We start from the raw sequence: 22,785 nt of genomic DNA, 5'->3' as shown, positions 1-22,785 counted from the left end.
TGGATCTTTTTGCTCTGCTGATTTCACCTGTGGTTTGAGGGCAGACCCTGCCAGGTGATTTACACACGAGAGACATTAGCTGGCGAACGATTCTGCTGCCAAAATCACACGATGCTCCTTGGAGGCAGACTGCTACAACAACGCGCATAGCACTTTCTTCTCAGTCTGTCCCACATTCACCCCCACAATTACATCTTCGTATGTAATGTATGGTGTGCACCTTTTATCTCATGTATATGGGATTTTTGGAGCGTGTCAACTCACGGTTCCGACGCCTCAAACACGAGAAGAAAGGCGGTGGAAAGAAAGTAGCCTGTGGTATTGTAAAGTCTGTAGGCGCAGCCTCGTCGGAAGTCCTACCGTGTCAACAGTAGCATCCATGGCCCAAACTGTATTGTCTTGCACCTTTACGACATTAAAAAAAACTTTACGAACAAAAAAAGTGGCAAGGAAGAGACTTAGCGAACCTGTGCAGTAGTGGAAAAAGGTCCCAGACACTGCTGAGGGCTGTGAATCTCAGGGCCATGAGCTTAAACCACTACGATTCAGGAGCAATGCAATGGCAATTCATCTAGTTCACCCATAATAACAATCCCATGAGTGGATCGCGCGCCACAGCGAGACATGTGGTTTCAATTATCGCCCCCGTGTCTGGGCACGATAATTGAAACCGCATGGCGGCGGTGCGCGTAACAGACATCAATAGGCCATGGGCAGAGCAATGCGCCCGCCTTTGGCCAATTGTGTGCTGTCTTTGATAAAAGGACGCACGCAAAGACCAATAGCGTGGCCCAAAAGGAAAAGCACTCGCACGAGCGTGTGAGATTCCTAGGTCTGTTTTCAAACTCCCTACATGAGGTCTCTCGCTGCACAGTCTGCGCACTGCAACGCTAGGTGCGAGACCTAAAAATGGCATTTTCCTCTGGTATGAATTCATGCTTCAAATGTCTTCAATATCTTTTCGTTTTCTTTTGGTTACTGGTGAATTATTGGTTAAGAAATGTGTGGGCATATCTTCATTCAGTCGAAAGTTTGGATCAAATTTTAAAGAATGTATTTATTTTTATATAGGCAGTCAGTAATTACAAACATTGTACTAGAAACACATTTAAACATTCCAGCCATCATCTCCTATAAGACCTAAAAAACAGCAATATTTCCTCCCTTTGTGTACAGAACATCACAGTGGGAAAAAGCAGCTGTTCATTCACAAGTGGTTGTTCCAAGTGCTGATTTTTGAGTATTCTGTACTTCTATTGGGCGTTTTGTTTACAAAATGTTGGGCAGAATTTGTTAATTGTATACTGCCGGGAAGCTGCTTCACAGGAGCTACTGAAATGTCTGAGGGCAAATGTTTGGAGTCAGGCAAGGAAAGCAAACTTAACCGTTTTAAGCTTAACCGTTTTTGTTGCTAAATTGTCATTTTCTGTTTTAGGGGTCCCTGCTTCCTGTAAACAAGTAGTCAGTGTTGAAACTACTAGAGATATAGAATGGGTCACCTACACATGTACATTAGGATTCCATGTTTTTGGTAAGATTCCACCTGTTTGAAAGTGTTGATGCATATAATATGTTTGAAATAGTTGTTATGAAAAATGTGGATGTCTCCAACGGCTGCAATTACCCAAAACGCTTACATGGCCATTTACATTTTGGGAACGATAGGAGTCTTATGTCATTTCGTTCCACCTCACTTTTTCAATAAAAACAGGTTTAATTTTAACACTGGTACTGCAAAATGTATCCTAACTCGTATTGCATAAAATGCGACAGACATTTATGTTAAATATGCAGATTTTGAGATTTTCAAAATCTGCACAAAAATTTGTTTAGTTAATGTTCAAATTTTTTCCTTTTATGCAATTTAGGTTCATGAAAATTTGTAACATTTTCAGATCCGATTCAGTAAATCTGACAAGAACTTGCCTTTTTCCAGACTGATAAAATAATAGTTCTAACATTTTAAATGTGCTTTGTGATTACCTATGAATTACTGACTGATTTTGATCCTGCTTTGCTGAATTTAGATCAGTGGACACTTCTCTTTCAAAGATTGGACAAATTATTGTGTATAATCCACAATAATCTATGCCCACTCCTGCTATTTGATGCTTCACATATTTGTAAAATATGTTTACCTTGTAGCTGGAGTTCAGTAATTTGCATAGATTTTCACATGTTTTTTTACTCTGGACCAAAGTGTTAACACCGCTTTTCCCTAGTACTACTGCTTTAGCATACCTAGCAAAACATACATTAGCATACTTCTAAATCAAAGCTGTAGATGTTGCTAAAGGCGAAACGGTGCAGTAATATTTTACCTGTTGAACTCCAGATTTGGTCTTGAGTGATTATCAGCGTTAAGGATCAACAAGTTAGAACTACTTATGCAAGGACAATGTCAGTCTAAGAAATGGGATAAGGTTAGGTTGCGGTGCGCGCTGCGGATAGGTCTGCTGGGTGTTTGGCGGGCTTGGGGCTTTTGAAAGTAAAGACTGGGAAAGACGGGGAAATCTTTTACACCTTGGGGTTTGTAACTGACTCACTGCTTGAAATAACGTACTTGATAAATTGCACATTTGTTCTGGGCTTGGGGAACTGAAAGATTGGGAATCTCGTTTTTAAATTTGAGCTCTGTTAAAACGCTGCTTTTAATTGTATTATTGCTTACTTGCACATTTACTGCGTTTCCGTTCCATCACGGCTGTAGTGCTGCTTGTATGGAGAAACGCTGCAGGCCACACCCCCCACACACTAATTCCACCCCCACTTCGGCTGGCTGTCGGGCTGGTGGTGGGAGACGGAAAGCACTTAAACAAGATGCTCCCCCGTGCGCACAGCGGACGCGCGCCAAAGGTAAGCCCGTCTGCGCCCGTCCGCAGCCGACCGAGGCCAGTGGCCAGACCCCCTGCCAGTTCTGACCCCAGAGTTCAATATAATTCCCAACAGTTATATGCGCTCTGCCCGTTGATGGGTGTAGATTGTAGGCATAGTATTAAGGTGGGAAATAATAGCGTGGCATGTAGTCACTGCTCTTTTTCTGTCAGCAATCAGCTGAAGCCCAGGGACTCAGGCCAGGTATTGAGCCTCTCGCTGATTAATTGTAGATCATTGAGGAAGCACAGAGTAGATATCCACGACCACCAGTTTGATGGTTAGGTGGACGTGCTTTTCCTCACAAATGTTGCTAAACGAGGACTCTGCTCTGGAAATTCTTAAAGCCCTCCCCAACGGCTATGGTATTACTAGGGTGGATAGACCCACCGGGAGGGGGGGGGATTGCAATAATTCATAAACTCCATACAGTGCACCCTTGAGCCTATGGATATCTTGGACAGTGAAGCTGGTTTCTTCTCCATTATGGCACCTAATAATTGTATCATAAAGGGGCTCTTGGTTTATAGACCCCCAGGACCATCCACACGGTTCGCCCCTAACTTGATAGTGTCTTATCCAACCAGCACTTAGGTATGAGAAATGACTGCTACTAGGGGATATGAATCTCCACTTGTATGATGCTTCGAATATGGGGGCTAAAGAGATCTGCCAAGAACTGGCACTATTACAGATATTATTAAAATCGGAGCTCCCCACTCATCAGTTGGGTCATCTATTGGACCCCATTTTTGCGAATTGGGGGGCACCTGAAATGGAGCCACCGCAGCTGGTCTTATGGTCAGACCATTTCCTGAGTCCTTTCAAAATTAGGATGCCTGTAATAAAGGTACAGGAAAAGGTGGAAAGTAAAGAGAAACGTAGGAGGTGGGCGGGCTTCTCTTCAGAAAATTTCAACATGGCCCATATACAGGGTTGGCCTCCGGGCGGTTTGGATATTGAGTCTGCCTGTGATGCCTTAGATAGACGCATCACGGAGGCTCTCGACAATAATGCACCCTGGTCCACCAAAGTATCAGGGAGACAAAAAAATCTGCCCCCTGGTTTGCGGTGGGACTTAGAATGACTAAGGCAGCTTGTAAGCGCCTCGAAAGACTGTGTTCTCGGTTATCGGTAGGAGTGAATATAAAGCCAGTCTTAAGGAATATCATGCCCTGATTAGAAAGATGCAAGCTTCATTTTATAGGGGGAGGATAGAGACGGCGGAGAACTCGGTCAAGGAGTTGTTTAATGTCTTTAAAGAGATATCCGCCTTGTCTACTATTGCTGTACCTATGATAGGCTCAGTGGAGTCCTGCAATCGAGTGGCAGACTTCTTTTCAGAGAAGGTAGAAAAGATTTACTCCACCTTCCCGGTTTCGGCTCGGGATGGGCGCGTGGATGCTGTTGTATCCACTAACATATTGGGGACAGAATGCCTTGATACTTTCACTGTCCCATCCCATTTCACCTTGAATAAGGTAGCCGCCAACATTAAGTCTGGCTCTCCCAGAGACCCTGCATCGCCCAAGAAGCTGAGAGGGAGTTTTGAGACTCTTGAGACCTCTTTTAGAGCTCTCCTTTACCTCTGGCATCGTCCCAAAAACATGGAAGGAGGCTGTTCTCCCTTTAAAGAAGAAACCCAATGTTAACATGGATCATTTGGACAATATCCACCCTATCTCGCTACTACCCTACTTCGCGAAAATCACTGAGAAGGTAGCCGATATCCAATTGACTGCTCACATTAGTAAGCATAGTCTTCTCCACCCGACCCAATCAGGCTTTCAAGTATCGTATTCGACTGAATCAGCCCTGCTTTTGTCTACTGAGACCATACGGAAATTTGTGGATGAGGGACAAACGGTGGCTTTAATTCTTTTAGACTTGAGTGCCGCATTCGACACTGGCCCATCACACGTTGCTACAGTGTCCCAGAAAGTGAGGGGTGGTTGGTAAAGCCTGGGAATGGATGTAATCTTTTCTGCAAGACCGCAGCTTCCAGATAGCACAGGGACCCCACAGATCATACCAAGTTGAAACAGGGGGTCCCACCGGGATCTACCCTCAGTCCGACCCTATTCAATCTGTCACATCGGCGGCAGAGATTATGGAAAAATTTGGGGTCAAGGTCGTGTCTTACGCTGACGACACGCAACTGGTTGTGTCTCTTACTCAATCAGATGAGATGGCAGCCAGTAATCTTACAACATGTCTGCAGGAGCTGGCGTCCTGGATGGCTAGTAACTGCCTCAAATTGAATGGAAACAAAACGGAGGTGTTGGTCTTAGGCAAGGCACCATCAGTGTGGACGTCGGTATGGTGGCCACAGACACTGGCCCCACACCTAGCGAACAGGTTAGGAATTTAGTGGTGTGGCTTGATAATAATCTCTCGTTTGAACACCATACAAGACTGGTGGCAGGCACCTGCTTTGGAGTCCTGCGGGGACTCAGGAAGACGCTGGACCTGCTACCTACCACAGACAGGAAAACCATGGTCCATGCCTTAATGACATCAAGGCTGGACTTTGGAAATGTCCTCTATTTGGGAGCTAATACTAAGCGCATTCAGAGGCTACAACGCATCCAGAATGCGGCAGCTCGCCTGGTTTTGATGCTGCCCAAGAGAGCCCCTTCCAACAGGGCTTTGGCTACCTTGCACTGGCTTCCGATTAGGAGCGAATTCTGTTCAAAGCGCTCTGTGAGCCATCGGATTTTACAGGGGAAGGGGCCCACCTACCTCTATAACCTCCTATGCCCCTACCCGTCAATTAAGGTCTAGCGGGAAGGGGCAGGTCATCATAGCTACCATCAGGAGAGCAAGGATGGGTGGGCGCTCCTTTCGCTTTGTGGCAGCACAACAATGGAACAAACTCCCGTGGGGGCTCAGGACGGAGGTCTCGGAGATGACCTTCCGTAAGGAGCTGAAAACCTATCTTTTCCCCTCTGAATAGAGCAGCAGGGAGCTCACACGAGTAGGGATTGTATTTCGATGGGGGTGTCATGGGCCTGTTCCGCAGCGCTGGGACACACTAGCCTAGTGTAACCATTTGCTTTATAAATGTGCTTATTATTATTCTTAAGGGAATACAATTAGTTATTTGCTTTGTTTCATGTTTTCCCATGTACATTACAATTATACAAATATTAATGGTTCAGCTTTTCTTCCCAGATAAAAAAAGTTAATGACTTGTGTATTGCTTGTTCAGTTAGACATTGTGCAAGGTACTATGTAAGAGTTTAAATATCAATGCGAACACTGCAAGTCATTCCAATGGACATGTTAAACCAGTCCTTAACTTTGTAATTATTCCATATTGCAGGTGTGTGGCCTGAAGGATCGGATGGAACAGACATCAATGCAATCTGTAGATCATCTGAGAAAAACATTCTTGCAACTGGAGATGATTTTGGCAAAGTTCATCTCTTCTCATACCCATGCTCACAGTTTAGAGTAAGTTTTTTTTTTTTTTTTTTTTTTTCCTTTTCTTTTTTTTTTCTTCCATCACTGTATTTGTATAGTATATTAATGAATGGGGTCGAGCTTAAGATTTGCACACCTCCATAGGGGGTGTTGGATGCTTATTATTTTTGTAAAGTAGAGTGCAAACTAAATCATAATGACAAAAACAAATGGACACACTTTAGTACACCTGTTTTATATACACTAAGCATTTCATTTCACTGAACTGATGCAGTAGCATAAAAATTATATTATGCAATGCAGCATCTCTTGTCATAAGAGTGCCTTTTAATACACACTTTTTATGTCAAGGACTACCGGTCTGCCGAAGGCAGAACCGGAAGTCGGAAGATGTAATGTTTCCTAGAGTGGCTATTTAGCCCGCCTCTCTTTTTGCTTCTCCTCCATTGGCTGGCTTCCTAAACGGAGGCCAGCCATTGGAGGAGAGAGCCGTCCCTCCAAATAGGCTCCGTCTTTTTCAGATTCGGGGCATGTTCCTTGCTGTTCTTTCCACTTTTTAGCCACGCCCTTTTAGAACAGCAGGAACACGCCCCCGAATCCGAAAAAGTTTGGAAGCTCCCATCCGCCATTTTCTATCTATCCTCTGGCTGTGAGGATCTTCTTGCTGTTGCTCTCGCGCGCTGCCTGCCTGCATCGTCCTCGCTGCCCTGCACACCGGGTTTTCACGCTGTGCTTGTTTTTCCTCCGTTGTGCGTTTTCCCTATTGTGCGAGCCATCCGATAGAACCTAACGGCTCGAATTACGAACTTCGTAAGGATCACGCACTTTGCTTGTGACAGAGGAATGAAGCCATTGTCTTGGATACGCTCCGAGGTTTTTGTGAACCTTCTGTAACTGATGTTATCAGCAGGGCCCTAGGACGAGTTTCGAAGCTTCCATCCACCATATGTTCAATATGCACGCGCCACTTTTCACGGTGTTGCCCACCCCACCACCACCGCCCCTCGCTCCTTGTTTGATTTGTTTGATAAGCCAGGCATGTTCCAGCAACCGGGATTCCAATGAACCGGTGCTTGTCAATCAGCCAAGACACCGTTCGAGAGTTGCCTGAAGCTCCTACCCTACGTTTCCAGTCAGTATTTCCTAGCGGGAGAGATGCCGGAAATGATCCCGCTCTCCCAACTCCAGCCTCAGCCATCGATGGAGCCCTGAGCCCAGCTGCATCGAAGGTGGCTTGCGCCTTCCAGAAAAGCCTCTGCAACTGCTTGCCACCCACCTGTATCTGCTTTCGGATGAAACAGGAAGTGTTACAACAGCGGGGCAGGAGGGGTGGCTTTCTCGCCAGCTTCGCGTTCGAACACCGAGACTGTTGTGGTCCAGAACGCGCTTCGGATTCAAACTATTGTAACCTTTCATTCACACGGAGTGCTGCGGTGCGAGCGGAGACAACATTGGCCAGTTACACTTACTTGCAGGGCATTTCACAGCTCGCACGCACGGAGTGCTGCGATGCGAGCTACAGCCGCATTTATGTTCTTTATTTTTGCACAACATTGTAACCGCATGATGTGTGAGGTAATAGTCTAGCATCTAGCCCTGTTCTCCTAGCGTTAGCACACAGAAAGCTGTGCTGCTACACACATACGGTCTTCAAGAAGGCATACCCAGCTCTTTGTAGGAGGAAAATGAGGACGCTGGAACACAGTGTACCAGATGAGTCGCTGGCTGCCTTTGAAATGTCGCCTGCCAGCTTCCTGTTTGCCCCCCTGGGGAAGAGAGAAGTCGCCGTGCCCCCGGGGAGCCCTGGCTAATTGAGATAAAGTGTGCCGGGGCCCCGCGGCGGCGCCTAATAGCCCCAGAGGTGTGCCAGCGCGGAGAGCAGCCGGGTGGCTGTGCCGCGCCGCTCCCCTGCAGTCACCCCCAGAGCCCCGGGGACCGGACATGCCCGAAAACCTTCTTTCTCCTTCGTTTGCCTAGCTGACGTCTGTGAACCATGCTTCCCAGAATCGGCTGCCCCAGGAAGCGCATCCCGTGTGCGCTCCCTCCCAGCTGTGCAGAGGGATTTTCTCACGCCTCCCACCCCCGGGGGCGGTTGTTGGGTGTACATCGTGTTCGTTTTGGTTTAGAATAAACGCTCTCCAGGATGCTTTCCCAGCGGTTTGTCGGTGGCACGGGGCCGGGAGCTATTGTTACTCGAGCTCTAAAAATAGCCCTTGAGTTTATTATTGTCTACCAGTCTCTCTACCTCACTTCTCCACTCTATCTCACTACCTCACTATCTCACAACTTCTCTCTCTCAAAACATCACAACCTCACTCTCTAGCTCACAACTTCACTCTCTCTCACTCACTACCTCAATCACTCTCTATCTCACTACCTCACTCTTTCTATCTAACTAACTCACTTTCACTCTCTCTTTCACTACCTCTCTCTCTATCACTACATCACAACATCACTCTATGCTTATATATCACTACCTCACAATATCCCACTACCTCACTCTTTCACTACCTCACTCTCTCTATCTCACTACCTCACTCTCTATCTACCTCACTCTCTATCTACCTCACTCTCTATCTCACTCTCTATTTCAATACCTCAGTCTCTATCTCACTACCTCACTCTCTCTCTGCTAATGCAATAGGTATCACATATGCAAAAAAAAAGCTAATGCCAATAGAAATGACAACGCCATTTATTTAGGGATACAATAATGATTACAAAAAATGAGCAATTCCAATAGCTCTACCTATAATATTGCCGAGACCATTGCATTGTAAATGCTTGTTTTTTTAAATGCGTTTAGAAAATTCTATAATTTTACTTGGAGAATCACTGTTTGTCATGTCACAATTTATCAATTTCATTACTCTCTACTTCATATTTTAAATGTTTTCAGTCCTTCACATCATGGACTACCTGTCTTGTACTTTCCAACCTATAAAGACATAGCTGTACATGATGTTTGCCCAACCCAGATATCTGGCAGTCAAGTGTAAACATTTGAGGTTTTATGCTATAAATATTCCAATACATTTCACAAAGCAATGTAAACTAACTTTAGAAGACTCTGGTCCTATTCTGAGCTCCTGTGAATCACTTCACTCCTCAAACTCCATACTTTACGATTTGTAAGTGAGGGCATCTGTATCCCTCAATATTTAACGTTCATTATACCTTCTCACTTGAAAACACCCAAGATGGGTTGGAACCATTCTTAGACTGTCATTGTGCCTCATTAGCCTTCTAAACAAACTATTTACCCATGTAAAAAGGTGTCCAATCGTTCATAATGAGGTCAGTATCCAGCGCCAGGATACCCTCACGGGTGACAAGCAGCGCTCTACAAATCCACCTTCCAGCAGAAAAATCTTATGACGTTAGCGTTCCTGTTTGTTTGTTTTACCTAGATTTGCTTTACACACTCACACACGATATGTGAGTATAAGGCAACAATTGATCTAACAAAATAATGCATAGGAAAAAAGTCAATTCTGCAGTAACACACTTGAAGTACCCTGTAAATTCCCCACTGTCAAAGACTAGCTCAAGAGAGATAGTGCATGGTGAATCTGAGGACAGTACGACACACTTATGGTAGTGTAATAATCTGACTATACAGCTACAGTTGTATGATAGCATAGTTTTTAATATTGTTTTACAATCTCATATACAAACAATTGTATTTAAAGTATAAGTGGTAAATGTCCGAAGCAGATGTTACATAGAATACAATTCAATACTTTCTGCTAGAAATGCATTAGTAGAACAAGATGGCAGGGCAAACCAGGACATGTTAATGTTCACAAAGTTCTAATGCTCATGAAGCACTACTGTACATAAAGTTCTAATGTTCACAAAGGTCAGAGCACAAAAGCGCTGGAAAAGACCAAGCTGGTTGGTGAACTAGCAAACTAACCAGGTGCTGTATCACAGTAAAAGGAGGCTCCATATGACCCAAAATAATAGCTGTATTGTAGGAAGGAGTGTGCCCTCGGGGCAAAGTAATCACTGGTTCGAGGCATGTGTGCTGTAGATTCACATGCTTTGCATACTCCTGCCATCTAGTATTGGGTACGGATGTCTGCAAGTAGTTTTTCTTCGAAGAAGTCTTTCCAGTCATGAGTTAGGTGACTCCTCCTTTTGGTGATCGTGTGCATGGGCATCAACTCCATTGTTAGATTGTTTTTTCCGCCATCGGGTTTGGTTGCGTACTGCTGCGCTCTGGTTTGAAAACCGTTCTCCGGGTTCCCCTCGATGCACAATCCACTCTGCACTCAACGGTATTGTTTCTGTATGCGTTTCCCTGTTCTCCACAAATCAAATCGCTCCACAAACTCCATTTTTGATCGAAAACCTCATGGGTGGCCATTGGGCCTAGCCTCGCCGGTCCAGCCTTTTGCCGATAGAATGAACTTCATTCCAGTTCTGTCCTCTGTGCCACGCCAGACATCTGCGCACTGACCTACATCAAGTTTGTAACTTGTGCCTCTCTCCGGGACACAAGGAAGACTGCGGCGCTTGTAGGTCGTTTCGATCCAAGAAGATTCTACGCTATCGTCAGACTCAACGATGAGAGATGCAGCGTCAAAGCATCCAACATACTCCGAATATCTTCGGGGAAGAATCTGACCAAATGGAGATCAAAGCGACAGCCACAGAAGAAGAGGCCCTCTCTGTTCCATAGTCCGATTCTGAGGTTGGTCTGCATTACGAAGGGTGCTGTGAGTACCGAAGACCCCTTGTCCCCTAAATTTTCTTCCAAAACTTATAAGGCTACGGCACCACCCCTGCCTTCTGGCAAAGATCAGCACCAAGACAATGTTTCCGACGCCCTGCCTCGGCACCAAAACAAATAGTCAAGCCTTCCGGCTCGGGACTGAGCTTCGAAACACAAACATGCTTCGGAGCTGAAACCCTCCGCTCCGAAACACACACGCTTCGGAGCCGAAACAGCCTCTACCAAACAAGTCTATTTCACAGCCGAAATCTAAGGACAGTGTTCCCGAACCGCCAGAACCAATTTTAGACGTCTTTGGGACCAAATTGGATCCCAAACAGAAAAAACGTTATATTAATCCTGATATTGGACATATTTCACTAAGTTTCACACATAGAGAAACTCCCCTTCATGATCGAGATGAAGGGTTGGACAGACAAGCCCCATAGGCTGCCATTATATGTCTGCAAATGGATACCGTGCCTTTAAGGATCCTGCCAGAGACCCTAGGTATCCCATGATGCACAGCCAAAGGCCAGTTACTTTCAGTTCTTTTTTCCGGCTCCTGCTAGCAGGACCCTGGAGCATTAGCTCTTCATTTTTTGAGCTTTTTATTCACTTTTAGTGATTTTTTCTGGATTTTTGCAGTTTCACTCGACGTCTTTGGCCTTTCTCTACATTCTGCTGGGGTTTTTTGGCAGAATTTCTGCAGTTTTCTTGTCTCTATACTATCTCTATCTGACAAGTTCTTTGACTGCAGTTGAAATAAAGGCTGAAGCTCACAGAGTTTGTATTCGGTTTGCCTGTGTCTTATGTCTTTGACACCTGTCTTCTCTGTAAAATCTTTTCCAGGCACCCTGCGGACAGGGAGAAGATTCGGCTCCCAGGGTTGGAGCAGGGATGATTGAAGGCATCTTCTTCAGCCTCTGGGTAAGGAGAGGGTACCTCCTTTACCAAGTCCCATGCTGTGTCCTCTGGGGTTCCCCCCAGTAGGAACGTGACTGAAAAACGACGCGGTTCCGGTCAGCGTCGAGGACGGTGACGTCGAGCAGGTATGACGCTGATATGCTCTCCGTCGACCCAGGACTCCGGTCGACACGACGTCAAAAGCCGACGTCAAGGAGTAGACCTGGAGGACCTCGACGTCGTGGGGGTGCTAGACATCGTGGGGGTGCTAGACGTCATGGGGGTGCTAGAAGTAGTGGGTGTATCAAAGGTCCCGTTCTGGGCCTTGCTCCATAGTGAGCCTATCCTCATCGGCGGGGACTTCGTGTTCCTGGCAACGTCGACTCTCGACGCCGAGCGGTGGATCGACGTCGAGTAACACTTCTGATGGGGAGTCTGGGGCGTGTCGGTCACATGGGCTCCGCTGTCTTCCATACGGTCCCGTTCTCACTGTTATGGAAGGTCTCGGTTCAGGCATGCCAGGGATGCATCTTCACGAGTACGGGGAGGTGCTCTCCTACTCTTACAAATTTCCCCCTTAGCGGGTTGTTCACTGGTTGGCGGTACTTAACTTTCGTCCACTGTCACCTGCCTGGAGGTTCTGGCTTCGGAGCTCCCTGTACAGTCAACATCAGTGATGTTTCAGACTCTACAGATGAAACATACAAAAACAAAAAACTAGAGCATGAAACATTTTTTCGTCCACTGCTTCCGTTGGTGCTGGGGTTGGAGGAACCGGCGGTAGTACTGTTTATTTTTTTTCCGGAGTCGGACCCTTCCTTCCTCCGGTTGGACCCTACTCCTGACTTTGTCGCAGTGGTGGCGGCATGCAAACAGCATGCTGTGGCCTGCTCTTGCTGGGGCTTTGTTATAGATCTGTGTGTGAGTTCCTTCACCAATTTGTGGATCTCCTGCCCAGAGACGGGAGACAAGCCTTACAGGAGATAGTCTATAGGGCCTGATGGTTTCAGATCTAATCATCGGCGCTGCAGCAGATATTTCGCTCCGGGCGACCCCCGGGTATTGCCATGGTTTTGTTCTACGGCGACATACTTGTATTCGTCTGACATCTCCGTGCGGCACAGCAGTGTGTTTCTAATCTCCCGTTCTCTGGCGCAACTCTTTGGCTCCCATGCGGCTAGCGAGGTGGCCCGCATGAAGGCAGAAGCGGAGGCTTTGAATGCTGTAGGTTTGGGGACGCATGGAGAACGGCTTAAGGCCTTCCGCCCTTTCCAGTGGCATTACTCCTCCCAGAATTTTTCTGCGGTCACGGGCCACCATTGAATAATTCAGGCAAGTGGGTGCTGAATATTGTGCGCAGTGGATACGTCACTTTACCAGCCCTCCTCCATCAATCCCTCCAACTCAATCGCGCTACATGCGCGAGTTGTAGAAGGAGGCCAACACCCTCTTCCAGTAAAGGAAGATAGAATCTGTTCCTCTGGGATGGAAAGGAATGGGATGGTACTCACTGTTCCTTCTAGTGTGCAAGAGAGACATGACCGAGTTTGGACCCGTGTTCGACTTGTGACAAGCCGACACGTGGGTTCAAAGAGTAAAAATTCCGATGGTTGTCCCTGCATTAGATTTCCCCTCGACTTCATCAGGAAGGCTGACTATACGCATTAGATCTGCAAGACGCAGATTCTCACGTACCCATGGCGGCGAAAATATCGCAAGTTCCTGCTTTTCACCGTGGGCAACAACCATTATTACTTCGTGCCTCCTTTTGGCCTGAAGTCAACACCTCGGAATGTTCCAAATGCAAGGACGTCGTGGCTGTGCATCTGAGAGGGAACAGTGTCTTTGTCTATCAGTATCTGGACGACTGGTTGATCAAGGCAGCTACTTTCAGGTAGCGCGCCTGCATTTCAATCTGACTTCAAATCTCTTACTTCGTTTAGGTCTCGGCATCAACCTCACGAGGTCTGTCTCAGCTACTGTACCCGGTCTACAGCACCTCGGAGCCACTATCGACGCACGCACAACAAATGTGTCCCCTTCGGAGGAGAGACTCTCTTCGATCCTTCGGAAGGCTCAAGCTCTCATAATCATGCCCTCCCCAGCGGTGGGGCCGGTCTCGTCTCTCCTGGGCTTTATAGCACTGTCTTCCCCTCTCCAATGCACGCCTCTATATAAGACACCTGCAGGGATGTCTGAGGCTCAGTGGACCAGACACTGGGGGTTCGGGAAGACTGGCTTTAGCGGTCACGAAAACCTCTACAGTTCATCCGCTGGTGGTGTTCTCCACGAAATCATTTCTGGGGGATTCCCTTCCGCAAAGAGCTGCTCATGCAACCCTTAGTGCTGGTTGCTTCTCTACATGGCTGGGGTGCGCATTTGGACCGTCTTCGGATACAGGGAACATGGTCCTCAAATGAGACCAGGTTCCACATCGTCTTCATGGAGCTTCGAGCAGTCCGGATGGCGCGAACGCCGTCCAGCTGTCGTCACCCTGCTTCTTGCTTGTCCAGATGGTCAATACGACGACACTGTTCTACCCCAACAAGCTGGGGGGGATCCAGTTCTCGAGTGTTGTTTCGGGCATCCCAGACAATCTGGCTTTGGCTGTTAGCCATGAGCCTGACCAGGATGGCTATTCTCCTTCCCTGTGTTCACAATGCTCAGGCAGGTGCTCTCAACACTCATTCACGTAAACCACACACGGGTCTTGCACGTCGAAATGGTGCAGGACATATTCGAAGGATGGGATACTACGGGAGTCGTTCGGTTCTCTGCCACAGGAAACCGCAGATGCCGTGACTTCGCCTTCAGGTTCTGCCACCCAGGGACTCTGGGGTAGGCTCTATAGTTCGATTGGTCAAGCGGATTTTCTCTACGCTTGTCCGCCAATTTTCCTGATTCAGACGGTCCCTTAGATGGTCCCCGTGGCTTCGGAGTGGCCCCGTCGGTGGTGGTTCACAGACCCACTTCACCGGTCTCTTCTGCCATTTTCTCCATCTTTGGTGCAGCGGGATCTTCTGAAGTAGTTTGGCGGACAGAGGGTGCCCTCCGGCCTCTTGTCGTTGCATTTAGCAGCAGGGCTTCTGAGCTCGTACATTGCGAACATTTGACTCTGTCACGCCTGTATGGAGATTTTATTTTTAAAAAAAAGATGAAGGTCAAGCTTCCATCTACACGCATGTCCAATGCGCATAAGAGACGAGATTTTACATCTGGTGTGTTTTTAAGGACGTGGATCCTGCCTCCTGTAAGGAAGATGTCCTCCTTCCTTACTTACTGCTCTTGGCTTGATCTGGTTTTCATTGTCATTCCATAGTAGTTCATCTGGCAGTTTTTGACTGCTTATAGGAAATGTCCTTCACAAAATTTTGTTTGAAAATACCAGTCATCGGAGATTTTCTTGAAGGATTGACGGAAGTGTTTCCTCCCATTCGGCGCCCTTCGCCTTCCTTGGAATTGCATGTAGTCCTGTCACAACTGATGAAGGGACCCTTTGAACCCTTCCGTAGGGTTTTTTCTTCAGCATCTTTCCTGGACGACGGCTTTCATTGCGGCCGTAACTTCTGCCCGCAGGGTCGGCGTGCTTCAGGCTTATGTTGTACAGAACCTTATACGGTTTTCATTCCTCTAGGGTAGTTAAAAGGACTCAATCCTAAAAAGTTGTCAGTTTTATGTAACAAGTACTGTTACACTGCCTGCAATTTTTTTTGTCAGAATCCCTCTTCTCCTGCTGAGAACTTGCTTCCCTGAAGTTAGGAGGGTCTTGTAATTCTATTTTTGGAGAAGAATTACGATATCCGTAGTTCAGAACAGCTATCTGTAATCTATGGCTCTGTCTGAACTGGTGTAGCTACCTCCGAACTATCTGTTTCTGGGTTGCTTGTTTTCCTGTATTCAGCTGTTATCAGAAAGCTGACAAGCCTTTGCTTAGTGAGCCTAGTGCTCATTTTTCCTGAAGTAAAGCAGCTGCTGCGGCTTTACTTCGTAGCGTACCTATTTTGGAATGCTGTAAGGCTGCCAATTGGAAGTCAGTCCATACCTTTGCTAAACACTAGTGCCTGGACTCTGATGCCAGGGCAGATGCTCAGGTTGGGCAGGCTTCTCTGCGGATTCTATTTGCACCTTAGTGGGTGTATTTGTTTCTTCCACCGCTGGGGTTGTTTTTTGGGATGGGCTTGCCATTCTATTCACATGATTATGACTATACACAGAGATCCCCTACTACAAAAGGAGTAACAGTTCTGTAGTAGGGGTATCTCTGTGATAGTCATAAGCAACCCGCCCGCCCCCCCGGTGGATGAAACCGTGATATCCTCATGCGCCAGTCCTTTCTTTATACGCCTTCAAAAAGAACTGAAAGTAACTGGCCTTTGGCTGTGCATCATGGGATACCGAGGGTCTCTGGAAGGATCCTTAAAGGCACTGTATCCATTTGCAGACATATAATGGCAGCCTATGGGGCTTGTCTGTCCAACCCTTCATCTCGATCATGAAAAAGGGATTTTTGTGAAGGGGAGTTTCTCTATGTGTGAAACTTACTGAAATAGTTGAATTTGACTGTTACCTGGCTATCCTTTTCAATTCAGGATGAATTAATGGCCAGAGTAGCCTGGTGTTTTCAGGCTGCATTATCGTCTTTTATTATCTCACGTGTCTATGCAGGACTGCAGTAGAAGACACCTTAAGAGACTATACATCTATTGAAGTGCTCCGGGGTCCACGTACACGGGAGGAAGTATTCTATTCACATGATTATGTCTATCACAGAGATACCCCTACTACAGAACTGGAGTTACAGGTAAGAAACTACTCCATACATCACCTGGCAGAACAACTCCTGGGAGTGAAAAATCAAATTGCCGACATCCTCAGCAGAAGGAGACCGCAAATACGTGGGTGGAAACTTCCTCCCCAAGTTTTCCTTCCATACTTTCAACAATGGGGATACCCACAAATAGATCGGTTTGCCACAGTAGACAATGCCCAAACTTCGCTTCCAGGTTCCCATACCCTCTCTCGAAAGGCAATGCCCTATGGATGAGTTGGTCAGGGATATTTGCCTACGCTTTTCTGCCAATCCCACTCCTTCCTTTGCTGGTTCGGAAACTCGGGCAAACCTCACTCACACTGATTTAGATGGCTCCAACATGGGCCCGTCAACCGTGGTACACCACACTGTTAGAGCTCTCAGTAGTTCCACATCAAAAGCTACTTCTCACCTCCAGTCTCCTCACACAGAACCATGGAGAAATCAAGCATTCAAATCCCATAGAGCTTAACTTAGTGATTTGGCTCCTGAAGTCATAGTTTGGATATTTAGATTGATCACTAGACTGTATGAATATTCGGAGTGAAGCAAGAAATCTGTGACCAGAGCTTGCTATGCAGTAAATTGGAAACTATTTGTTTACTGCAATATCAACAAAGTTTTACCTCCCTAGATGCTTCTATTCAGATCATTGTCTGTTACCTTTTACACTTACAGCAATGTGGTCCAGCGTACACATCTATTAGATTGCACCTTGAAGCAGTAGCTGTGTATTTGCAAAACAGACAGTTGTCTTTGTTTGTTCGAAGTTCCTGTCATCAAAGAATTTATGGAGTGCTTAAGAAGAGTACCAGTGTGGAATCTTAACGTTGTACTCACAAGATGTATTGGGTCCACCCTTTGAACCGCTACACAAGTGTCCTTTACAGTTTCTCTCTTGGAAGGTTGCGTTCATGATTGCAATCACTTCATTAAGGAGAGCTGGTGAGCTACAGGCATTAACTTTGGAAGAACCCTTCTTCTCGCTCCACAAAGATAGGGTAGTTCTTCGCACCAATCCCAGATTCCTTCCCAATGTGTTTTCTGCTTTCCATATTAATCTATCAGTTGAGTTACCGGTGTTCTTTCTTCAACCTGATTCAGTAGCAGAATGAGCTCTTCATACACTTGATATCAAAAGAGCTTTTTTGTATTATATCAAAAGAACAAAAGATTTTCGTAAAGCAAATGTTTTTCATTTACAGCACCTCACAAAGGTGTAATCCTATTTCTAAATCTGGCATTTCAAGATGGATTATTGAGTGCATTCAAATTTGCTACACGCAAGCTGCAAGAACTTTATACCCCCTAAAGTGCATTCCACTCGCAAAATAGGGGCATCTATGGCCTTTTTAGGTAACAATCCTATAGGAGCCATCTGTAAGGCAGCAACATGGTCTACACCACACACATTTACCAAACATTATTGTGTGGATGTACTAGCGCGCCAAACCAGTGTACGACAGGCAGTGCTAAAAACATTTATCCAGACAACTGCAACATCTACCTGTTAGCCACCGCTTTGGGAGAATACTGATATATATAGTCTGTACAAAGGATGTGTATCTATAGCACACATGTCTCTAACAGATTATTTACCTATCCAGTAAGCATCTGTTCTTGGCATGTAGAGATGTAGATTCACATGCGCCCACCCACCTCCCCAGGCACCTGTAGTTGTTGCAGTTCTCTTTACTACATTCTCACCCTCTTGCGGGAAGCAAATCCAACAATGGAGTTGATTCCCATGCGCGCTATCACTGAAAGGAGGAGTCACCTTACCTCGTGACTGGAAAGACTGCTTCAAAGAAAAACAACTTGCAAACATCCGGACCCAACACTAGATGGCAGGAGTATGCAAAGCATGTGAATCTACAGCTCTCCATGCCAAGAACAGATGCTTACTGGGTAAGTAACATAATCCTTTCACATACTCTTTGACAGCACACACCATCATTAGTCAGGGGCTCAAGGGACTTAAGTAGAAGTTGATGAATATCTATAGTAGTCAGGCTCGTTATTTGGGCAATTTGAATCTGGTCAAACGTGAAAGGTAGAACAAGTTTCAATGCACTCGGTAGGTGTCTTTTTGAGCTGGCTGCCACCTTCCAAACAGACAGGCAAAATATTCAGGCTTCGTTTTCTCTTTCAGAAAGCAGCAGCAGAACTGTGGGCAAGCCCACACAATCTCTCCTCTGGAAAGTGATAGTGCCCTGCTTTGTGGCCAGCCAGAATCCACACTGGCATCCTATATGCCACTACAAATCTCATCCAGGACCGGAAGAAATATGATCATCCCCCCCCCGATAGAACCCAATTAGCTCCCCTTGCCAGCCCACACCATCTTCAAAACCAGTTTTATAATTTACAGAGCAATTACGACCAGCAACCCTGCTTATGTTGCAGATTAGCTCACCATGCATGATGATTCTGGGCGCACCCACAGCCAGGATAACACCATCAGATTTCAGACTAAGATGTGTAAAAAAGAAAAACAAGACAACAGGCCTTTTCCTTCGATGCACCCAGCATCTGAAACCACATCCACACAGCCATAACACTGCCCCAGTGCTGTTCCAGTTTTTGAAAAAGTTGAAGATGCACCTGTTTTAAGAGCACTGAATCGCAATGCATTAACATTCTACAAGCCAGGTGCCTCTCCAAAGACCCATTCAATGTATGCTCATTTTTGACACTGTACTGCAGTCTGCTTACTTTTGACTAAGTTTACAATGTAGAAGTACCACATACATAAATTCATATTTTAATCTGCTTAAGAAAAAAATAAACAAAGTGGCCCCTGTCTGCCCCGAAGCCTCTACATTTAATTTAGATGGATAGACCAATAGGCAACTCATGGTGCAAACAAGCACCCAAAAAACAGGAATACGCTGCTGCAGCCATGGCTTTTATTGCCTTTTGAAAGTTTTCTACTCCTTAAGGTAACAGGGCGCAGAGATGAATTTCAGGCGTCACGTCTTGCGGCTCACCAATAGAGTGACCTTGGGGAATACCAATTTGCCTTTTCAAAGGCCACTCGGGGATCCAGGACTTGCAGATTTTTTCAAAAAAGAAAAACGCAGGGCTTTGAGGAACAAATAACATTTTATGTGTCACAGCTACTCATTGTTTGTGTCTGGAATTTACATCCTTACTGTTGGTGTAGATGCAGCGTAGTTATGGGTCGTTTCACCTGCAGAGTTAAAAATGGGCATATACAGTTGCGGAGACAGAAAAAAATTTTGGCCTAAAGAATAATTTTGAGATTTGTGTGTGTATTGAGTGGTTGGGGACTGTAGAGGGAGGAATTGTGCAGTGCCAAAGGCACTGGTACAGTGCAATATCCCCATTAACACTGAGTGTATGTGGCACATATGAACTGCAGAATATAGAACATATGAAAGCTGGAGTGTGAATTTAACTATATTGCAAAGAGTTCTCTTCTGGGAGGAAATGTATGTGAAATTCATACTTTGATTCATAAAAGAATGGTCTATGTACATTTTAAAGTATTGGGATCTATCTGATAGCTCCAGAAATGTCAATTGTTTACAGGTAAAAATTATGGTACATGTAAGAAGTACTAAAAGTACTCGGAGGTAGTTTGATTACCTCTTTACCTGTTACATCCATAATTACGACATCCTAGTTATGGGACATTGTATTTGAAGTATCCCTACTCTTCTCTGAATTAAACTATATAGTACTAATTACCCTTCTCTAACAGGACTTGTGCACTTTTTCTTTATGGTGCAAAATATATTTTATTGCTGATGGTTCTATTTTAGAATGTAAAGTAGACTCTTAACATTTAAATTGCACAAACATTAATGTATTTTCACCCAATAATGTGTTTATTTTAATAGGCTCCAAGTCACGTGTACGGGGGACACAGCAGTCATGTGACTAATGTTGATTATCTATATGAAGACACCCATCTCATCTCCACAGGAGGAAAAGACATGAGTATAATGCAGTGGCGAGTACTTTAAGGAAATCATCATGAATACCCCATGAATGAACATAATTGCATATATGAACATTATATGGTAAATGAAGTATATACTGTCTCAACATTGACATAGGCACTTCAGTGTTGTATTACAAAGTCATTATAAACCTCAGGAACATAAACCGTTCACTGATTGTTAGCAAATTCCTAACTTCAAGAGAAACCTGTATCTATATATACGTATGTTATTTACAAAACTGTATAATACAATGCTGTAAGCATTGAGTCTTTAAAGTTTACAGTATAACAATGTCAGCAAAGCTAAATGGGTGTTATACCATAGTCACAGGAGTGCTTAAAATATGTTTAAATGGTCACAATAATGCCTTCTAAAATATTGTATATATTGTAATATTGCTGCATATAACTGTTACAGCCAGGCATATCAATCAAAAGACTATCCAGAGCACCTTTTGAAAGATGGTGTACAATCCAAATATACAAAGCTTATTGGTCTGTATTTTAAAATATATATATATATATATAGACTTGTAAATGTTCTTTGTTAAAAATTATTGTATGACTTATAGATTGTAATTAGGCTGTACATATTGCAGTTTTGTTAATAAGAAATAGTACCAAGCGTTGGTTGTGGTGGATTTGGTTTTGTTTTGTTGTGTTGGGTTTAATAGCATTTTAAATGCTTGTGTTTCTCCACCTCTATGTTTCTATCTCACTCTTTATCCTCCTCCCATCGTATCTTTCTCTGCCCCCTATGTTTCTATCTCTCTACAATTGTTATACTGTTTTCTTTCCATTGTGTGAATAATGTGGATACTATAGATTTATGTGCTTAGTCTCTAATCAAGATGTACTATTCTTTAACTGAGCATGCAGCTGTATGTAATTCTTCCGTCCCAAGGTGTGTATGGATTTGCATTACATATAAAAGATAGGCATTAAAAATTCAGTGCCTTTGTGTTATCTACCATTGTGTTTTTTCTGCTACGTTCACCATATCCAAGAAAAACGTTTTACAGTGGCCACAATCCTGTAGAGTGAAACTGTGTTAATCACCACTTATGATAAGTTCAAAGTTTATATCCCTGTAACTTGTGCATGAACGAATGTATATACAGAAAAATGCAATGATATTCTGCAGTGATACAACAGTGAAGGCGAAGTGAATGTCTTGTGTATTTTTGATTGTGACAGATTAAAATGTACTGTTTACATTGAGGAATGTATTTGCATATTTGAAGGCTGCAGTCCTAAACGGGCTCAATTTATCAATAGTAATTTAAAATATTTGGATTACCAAAAACAATACAAGTGTAAGGTTATCAACTCTAAAGCACTGGTTGTTTTGAGTAGTTTACTTGAAGTTCATGTTTTTTTTTTTTGTTTGTTTTTTTACTAACAATCAATCCTGCTATGTAGAAAGTGCAGGACACTAATAAACCTACTTTAAAAGTTTGTGATTGCATTATTTTTTGGATTGTTTAATTTTATATTTTGCTAATTGACATGAACTGATACATGCAGAAGCTAATTACATGTATAAATCCAATTAAAATGTTGAAACCTTGATTCCTTTTTAGCGGGCTAGAGCTCAAGGTGTATTAGCATTCCTCTCAACTTGTAAATAACCTAAGAACTAGGTAAAGAAACCCTCTTTAAAGAAGTAGATGCGAACATTGAATTAAAATAGGGGCTATGGTTTATGAAACCGAAAGTGTTATATTTTTTATTGAAACTGAGAGCAGCAATATAACTACTTGAGGGTGTCCCTGTGTGTGATTTTGTTTTTGTTGCTGTATACTCTTCCACAATCCCTGTATTCTAATCCTTTTCCAGAGTGGGTGGACCCATATCCACTGGGCCCACCCTCTCTTGGAAATCGGTATACATGAAAAAAATGCATGTGCATCTTTTTCTTGTTCGCAGTTAAATGTGTACTTGTTCAGTCTAACACACGTGCAGGACTACAATGACACTTTGAAGTCCTCAATTATCCCTTGCATGCTTGGCCGGCCCTCCAGAAGGTCTGTTTCAGTGGCCTAGGTGAGCAACTGGGCACAGGAAGAAGCGGTGTGG

General features: G+C 44.7%; 1 protein-coding gene across 12 annotated transcripts in view; it reads left to right on the top strand.

The window, feature by feature from the left end:
* EML1 (EMAP like 1) overlaps positions 1-22,164 on the top strand; it is an 889,011-nt gene extending 866,847 nt beyond the window's left edge. For all 12 annotated transcript variants that reach the window (XM_085626396.1, XM_085626393.1, XM_085626400.1 and 9 more), the window contains 3 exons: positions 1,436-1,531; positions 6,200-6,330; positions 20,603-22,164. In XM_085626396.1, the coding sequence (XP_085482522.1) occupies positions 1,436-1,531; positions 6,200-6,330; positions 20,603-20,728 (353 nt within the window). In that variant the 3' untranslated portion in view covers positions 20,729-22,164. The remainder of the gene's footprint in view (positions 1-1,435; positions 1,532-6,199; positions 6,331-20,602) is intronic.
* The last annotated feature ends 621 nt before the right edge of the window (positions 22,165-22,785 follow it).

The sequence above is a fragment of the Triturus cristatus genome, chromosome 9 (assembly GCF_964204655.1).
Source record: "Triturus cristatus chromosome 9, aTriCri1.1, whole genome shotgun sequence".
Taxonomy (NCBI): domain Eukaryota; kingdom Metazoa; phylum Chordata; class Amphibia; order Caudata; family Salamandridae; genus Triturus; species Triturus cristatus.
The sequence above is the reverse complement of the archived record's forward strand: the minus strand, read 5'-3'. Positions and strand labels throughout refer to the sequence as shown.